This window comes from Enoplosus armatus, chromosome 3 (assembly GCF_043641665.1).
Source record: "Enoplosus armatus isolate fEnoArm2 chromosome 3, fEnoArm2.hap1, whole genome shotgun sequence".
NCBI lineage: Eukaryota > Metazoa > Chordata > Actinopteri > Centrarchiformes > Enoplosidae > Enoplosus > Enoplosus armatus.
The window spans coordinates 24,470,830-24,477,583 of record NC_092182.1 but is presented as its reverse complement, the minus strand read 5'-3'; the positions used below and the strand labels follow the sequence as shown (position 1 = coordinate 24,477,583).

Sequence of the window (6,754 nt, the reverse complement as noted above, 5' to 3'; positions counted from 1 at the left end):
TCGGGGTCAGTGTGGATTGAACGGATGGATGCTTCAATAAGGCTGAGCGGGCTTTTAGTCCAGAAATGGCACTGCATTGAAACAAAGTTTGTATTGATGTGGGCGTGTCGTAGGCTACCAGTGAGATGATGAAATATGCTCCAGCACGACCGGTTTGAGTAATTAATTCATAAGATTGAAGGCTTATCATACGTCAAAACACTGCACAGCGATTTATAATATATGAAGGAGAATTTTGTCTTATTTTAAAAGATCACTGCAGCAATCATTTTATCCTCCATCTTGACGATTGACTAGTAAACAGTAGATGCCATTCAATTTACAATTACAATCAATTCATTATATCATGTGACTTCTGCAGTACAAAGGTAAAACATAAAGGCTATAGTAACCTCCATACCGTTATGACAAATGAAATGAAATGAATGCCTGGTACCACACACACACACACATTTCTGAGGTACTCTGCAGAAATGCTTCTCTCAGCATTTATCCAAGCATCTATCTAATTAGCTAAGATCTCCTCTCATCTCTTTCTCACCTCTTTACCTCCTCATGTTCTCTCTTCCTGTCTCCCATCTTTCTTTCATCTGATGAAATGACAGCTTCATCCTCAGAATCCACCGCGTGGGACCGAAAACATTAGATGGTCATTGCAGTGACACTCTGACTGTGTGTGCGTGTTTTTAACAGAAATAATTATTCCCAGGCGTTTTTTAAGCTTGTCGACTAAACTCTTCCTGCACAGATATTTCCCATTCCAGGGACTCAAGGGACATAGATGCACAATTTTCCTTCAGTCGGCAGGAAGTCTTGAGGGCCTGATCACACCAAAAAGTGACACAGCCAATTTAATTTGCATGTCTTGCGAATATAGGCAGTGCTTGATGAAGTAGGGAATACTCGCAGGGCTAGTAGGTTAACTACTGCCACTGGCAAGCTAATGGCTAACAGGCTAACAAGCTGGTGCTCGTCAGCAGCAATAGTTCTTCAAGATTCGGTTTTCTGTGTACTGTGCCATTCACTCCCTGCTAAGTATTGTGCATCACATTTCATTCAATAAAGAGTTACTGGAGAGGGCAAAAATCTTACCAAGATTCGAATCTCGACAGGACAATACGTTCACACAGTTCATTCAAAGGATGTATACCCCTGACTTCTGTGTCATAACTGCAAACCCTTCCTCTTTAGTTGAGCAGTATATACTCCAACAGAGGGAGGCTGAATAAAAGTAGACACAACCAAAAACTACGATGCTCTTCTTCCATTTTGGACTCTTCAGCCACTAGAGTACAGCCTCAATGAGTTTTACCTGGCCTTTATTAGCGATTGGCCTTTATTTGTTTATGTAGGTCACACTTTTGTTTGAGATTTTACGTGTTATACAGCATCAGGACATTAAACAGGGGTCCCAGCAGCACGAAGGGTGACTCTTTGAAACACACACACACACACTGTCATGACCCCCTCAGTTGACCTCACCATGTTGAACCTGCAGACCACTTATCAATACGCCCCTCCTATCACATTTATCAATACTCCTCGCTGTTTGATAACATCGTCAGATCGATACCCGCCACTGTTGTATCAAATTATAGCTCTTTGTTATCAATACCCAGGACTGTGTGTATTCAATTAGAAAGAAGGGGCGGATCAATAACCAGCAGCTATTGCAGCCAATCCTGAAGCCTTATCAATGCCAGCCGCCGTCCTGACAAATGATAATGCACACAGATCAATAGGTTGTGCTGATGATAAAGTCACCCCTGGATCAGCAGACGGAGGAACATGCTGAGAGTCTGTAATGTTACCGTTTTTAATCCAAATATAATGGTTTCATTTATTTGCAGAAATTAAGACTCCAGTGAAGTTTTAATGTCAAATTAATGAGTTCACTCTGGTCTGTTCGGTTCTTTTTATTCATTCTTGATATGCACAGTTGTGGTTGTGGTTTTGGCCCAGCTTTCTTTTGCCATTGTGTAATTTTCAGTGGGATTGTAAGTGAAATGAGTCCATAAATCTTTTACTTTTTCTTTGCAGGATGTTAGTTAACATTACTGACAGAGACAGAAACTGAAATTCAAGATGTGGCTTATTATATTAGATATTTTGGGCGGTACAATGTGTGATTACACATAACTGTGCCAGGACCTTGCATTAAAACAGTATGTAGTTCATTTGTCTACGTGTCCGTCATTATCATTTAGTTTTTATTAGATAATGAAAATTGTTCGTTTGTCATACTTTTCAAAGGTTACTTTATATATTTAGTTTTGTCTTGGTTTTTTGTTCCCAACATTAACTCTTAGCACTCTAAACCAGAGCCTGCTTAATCCCTCTGACATAATTTGTTTTGAAAAGATAGGATAATAACTTTATTTGCAATAATAAGATTTTACTTTTAAATAAAACACAATCTGTTAAGTGAATTGGCCAATGGTCCCTCTACTGGTCTACAACACAACTCACCCCTGGTATGTACAGTTAATGGTTGAGCAAAAAGTGGAGAACAACCAGAAGAGGGAATATTCCCAGTAGTGGACAGAATCTTAGAAAAGCCTTGTTTTTCCTCTGAAGTCGGGGGAGGGCTCACTTTCAGTTTCATCTTTGTGTCTGCTGTGTTTTCTATCTTCACTCAGAGGGGAAATGGCTTCACAATCAGAAATGGATCTCTCCTGTCCAGTCTGCCAGACTGTGTGCAGAGATGGTGGAGAGAGAAACTAATACAGGAGTGTCCAGTTTGTAAGAGAAGATCATCAAGGAGTGACCCACCTCTTAACTTGGCTTTAAAGAACCTGTGTGAGGCCTTCTTACTGGAGAGAGATCAGAGATCTTCAGCAGAAGCTCAAACTCTTCTGTCTGGACCATCAGCAGCTAGTGTGTGTCGTCTGTCTGCATTCAGAAACACTGGACACAAAGTCAGACCTAGTGATGAAGCTGCACAGGATCACAGAGAGGAGCTCCAGAACTCCCTGAAGCCTTTACAGGAGAAACTGAAGGTCTTTGAACAAGTTAAAGGAAACTGTGATCAAACAGCAGAACACATGAAGGTCCAGGCCCGACACACAGAGAGGCAGATTAAGGAGCAGTTTAAGAAGCTTCACCAGTTTCTACAAGAGGAAGAGGAGGCCAGGATCACTGCTCCGAGGGAGGAAGAGGAGCAGAAGAGTCGGATGATGAAGAAGAAGATGGAGGCTCTGAGCAGAGAGATAGCAGCTCTTTCAGACACAATCAGAGCCACAGAGGAGGAGCTGAGAGCTGAAGACGTCTCATTCCTGCTGAACTACAAGGCTGCAGTGGAAAGAGTCCAGCAGCGCCCCCTGCTGGATGATCCAGAGCTGGTCTCAGGAGCTCTGATAGACGTGGCCAAACACCTGGGCAACCTGACCTTCAACATCTGGAACAAGATGAAGAAGACGATCTCCTTAGAACTCACCCTGTCAGGTGATCTAACCACTGTGAGATGCCGAGATACACAGAAGCTTCCTGAAAACCCAGAGAGGTTTGATTCGTGCATCTCAGTCCTGGGTTCAGAGGGCTTTGACTCGCTGGTGCAGAGCATTTTTTCTTACCTGTGTGGATTATACATGAATAGAAAAGTCAGTACATGCAATTCAGTCCCTCCAAGACTTCAATCATAAGCATGATATCTCAACAACTGACCGTCAGATTGAATACATTTTTCTGTGGTCCCCCAAATTGTGAGCATCCTTTCTTCAAGTACCACCCTCTGGACAAATTTCGCCATATTTTATGTAAAGAAATGACAATAAAGTGGACAAATTGCCATAGGACTTATAGAGCACATTCATCATGCTTCTCAGGGGATGGACCTTTTCCATTGTGGGCAAGAAAATTGAAGAAACCTCCAAATTAGTTTCAGAACATATAGAAAGACAGAAATTCTTAGCAGAATTCACTTATTAAATTTTCCAAAGTTAAAGTAAAAGTACTCTACAGCTGTTTCATGAGAGCTGTTTCATCCTTACATTTAGCAGGTTTTAACATGAAGCCATGACATGCATTATCTGTACATCTCTTCCTTTTGATATTTAAATCAAACACAGTCTGTGAGCCAGCTGGGCCACTGGACCTTTTATCAGTCTGAAACACCCAATGAAAACCAGGAGAAAGTCTACACTGGAACAAAGGGCAGGACAAAGAAAAGCTCCACCCCTTACCTGACTCATCTCACCTGAGGCAAACCAAGAAATGCAGAATGTTGTTCTTCCACTGAGAAGAGACACAGACACTGAGAGAGGATTACATTTACAGCAAAGACAGGATGTCTACTGGGGGGAAAGGGCTACAGGACAGAACACTGGGACCACAGTGAGTACTGGATCACTGGAAAAGTGGATGATCACTAAAAATAGAGGTCTTCAAGCAAAAGTACTTTCAGGTAGTTCTAAAGTGGAGGGGGCAAACTGACTCAAGTTTTATCCATATCTGTGTTTCCTTCTGCTAGAAAATGACTTCCCTATCTGAGGAGGATCTCTCCTGTCCTGTCTGTCAGGACATCTTTAAAGATCCTGTTGTCCTGTCATGTAGCCACAGCTTCTGTAAAGACTGTCTGAAGAGATGGTGGGGAACAAAACTAATACTGCAGTGTCCGGTTTGTAAGAGAAAACCTTTACTGAGTGAACCACCTCGTAACCTGGCCTTAAAGAACCTGTGTGAGGCCTTCATACTGGAGAGAGATCAGAGATCTTCAGCAGGGTCTGAGACTCTCTGCAGTCTGCACTCTGAGAAACTCAAACTCTTCTGTCTGGACCATCAGCAGCCAGTGTGTGTCGTCTGTCGAGACTCAAAAACACACAACAACCACAGATTCAGACCCATCGATGAAGCTGCACAGGATCACAGAGAGGAGCTCCAGAACTCCCTGAAGCCTTTACAGGAGAAACTGAAGGTCTTTGAACAAGTTAAAGGAAACTGTGATCAAACAGCAGAACACATGAAGGTCCAGGCCCGACACACAGAGAGGCAGATTAAGGAGCAGTTTGAGAAGCTTCACCAGTTTCTACAAGAGGAAGAGGAGGCCAGGATCACTGCTCTGAGGGAGGAAGAGGAGCAGAAGAGTCGGATGATGAAGAAGAAGATGGAGGCTCTGAGCAGAGAGATAGCAGCTCTTTCAGACACAATCAGAGCCACAGAGGAGGAGCTGAGAGCTGAAGACGTCTCATTCCTGCTGAACTACAAGGCTGCAGTGGAAAGAGTCCAGCAGCGCCCCCTGCTGGATGATCCAGAGCTGGTCTCAGGAGCTCTGATAGACGTGGCCAAACACCTGGGCAACCTGACCTTCAACATCTGGAACAAGATGAAGGAGATGGTCTCCTACACTCCTGTGATTCTGGATCCAAACACTGCTCATCCAGACCTCACCCTGTCTGAAGATCTGACCGGTGTGAGATGTGGAGAGAAACAGAGGCTTCCTGAAAACCCAGAAAGGATTTATTTCTATCCCTCTGTCCTGGGCTCAGAGGGCTTTAACTCAGGGACTCACAGCTGGGATGTTGAGGTTGGAGACAGTCCGCTCTGGGCGGTGGGAGTGTTAGCAGAGTCTGTCCTGAGTAATGTAGACAAACTGTCTGGATTATTCAGAATTGTGTTCTGCGATGGTGAGTACACAGCAGACTCTGATCTAGATCACCACACTGTTCTTCCAATACAGAAGAAGTTCCAGAGGATCAGAGTTCATCTGGACTGTAACAGAAGAACGCTGTCCTTCTCTGATCCTGATAGTAACACACACATACACACCTTTACACACACCTTTACTGAGAGGCTGTTTCCATACTTTAACACTCTATGTGCACACCCAATGAAGATATTACAAATTCCTGTCTTTGTAAGAGAAAACCAGTACAGCTAGATAAGAAGATGATGTGGATGATGACTATGTGAAATATTTGTTTGTTGTTTTGTAGTTGTGAATGTCTCCAAGTGCTGAACTACTTTAAAAGTGAACCAAGAAACAGAGATTTAAGCCCTTTCTATTGTTTAGGCATTTCAGTATGGGCTCCAGACTTTTATAGACTCACAGTATCTGACAGTGTGGACATGGCTTGAGTTTACCCTGTCTCACTCACATCTTAATCTAAAAATGTTACGTTACAGTACAGTCTTTCTTTGCCTAATTAGGATGTTTTTTGTTTTGTTGTTGATTTTTACGGCCTGGGTTTTGTGCATAGTGTTTAACTTTTATCAGTTTTGGAAACATTTTAGTCACAGTCCAAGAGGAGGAGGAAGAGCAGGCAGAAGTTAAGTTAAGCCATGTCATCTAAACAACCCACATGGCAAAGAAAAACTGCATGCATTTGTATTTTAAGTACATTAGAGCAAAGAAGTTTTCTCTAAATAAGGGGAGTAACTGTACCTCCCTGATTGTGATTTTATTACTCTATATTTTATGCTTTGTATTTTATTATTTTATATGTTTACTTCCATTATCTCTGACAATCTTTGTACAATTCATTTGCAATAGAAAGGGATCTGTGCTGTATTTACACAAAGAAAATAAAACTTTAAAACATATATTTGTACTATTGCCTTCTGTTGTGGTGACTGTAACATAGTATAACTTTAAATATACTTGTATAGTGTATACTAAATATACTTGAGTGTCCTTTTTTTCAACTTAGGTTGTGTGGGCATGGTTTCACTTTTACTTGCTCTTGCACATTTGATGCATTAGATGCGATCCTAATCTAACAAGAGCTGGCAGTCGGTCCTGAGTAACCAGTTGCCAAAC

General features: G+C 42.2%; 1 protein-coding gene and 1 pseudogene across 1 annotated transcript; both read left to right on the top strand.

The window, feature by feature from the left end:
- Positions 1-2,646: 2,646 nt before the first annotated feature.
- Positions 2,647-4,199, top strand: LOC139283308 (E3 ubiquitin-protein ligase TRIM35-like; annotated as a pseudogene).
- Positions 4,200-4,252: 53 nt separating this feature from the next.
- On the top strand, positions 4,253-6,489 carry LOC139283134 (E3 ubiquitin-protein ligase TRIM35-like). The gene is made up of 2 exons (XM_070903093.1): positions 4,253-4,332; positions 4,469-6,489. Exon 2 carries the CDS (start codon positions 4,472-4,474, stop codon positions 5,873-5,875), a length of 1,404 nt encoding a protein of 467 aa, XP_070759194.1. The 5' UTR covers positions 4,253-4,332; positions 4,469-4,471; the 3' UTR covers positions 5,876-6,489.
- The last annotated feature ends 265 nt before the right edge of the window (positions 6,490-6,754 follow it).

What these genes read in the sequence shown, in the direction of transcription:
- LOC139283134 (XM_070903093.1), top strand. Translation starts at nt 4,472, where the DNA reads ATGACTTCCCTATCTGAGGAGGATCTCTCCTGTCCTGTCTGTCAGGAC.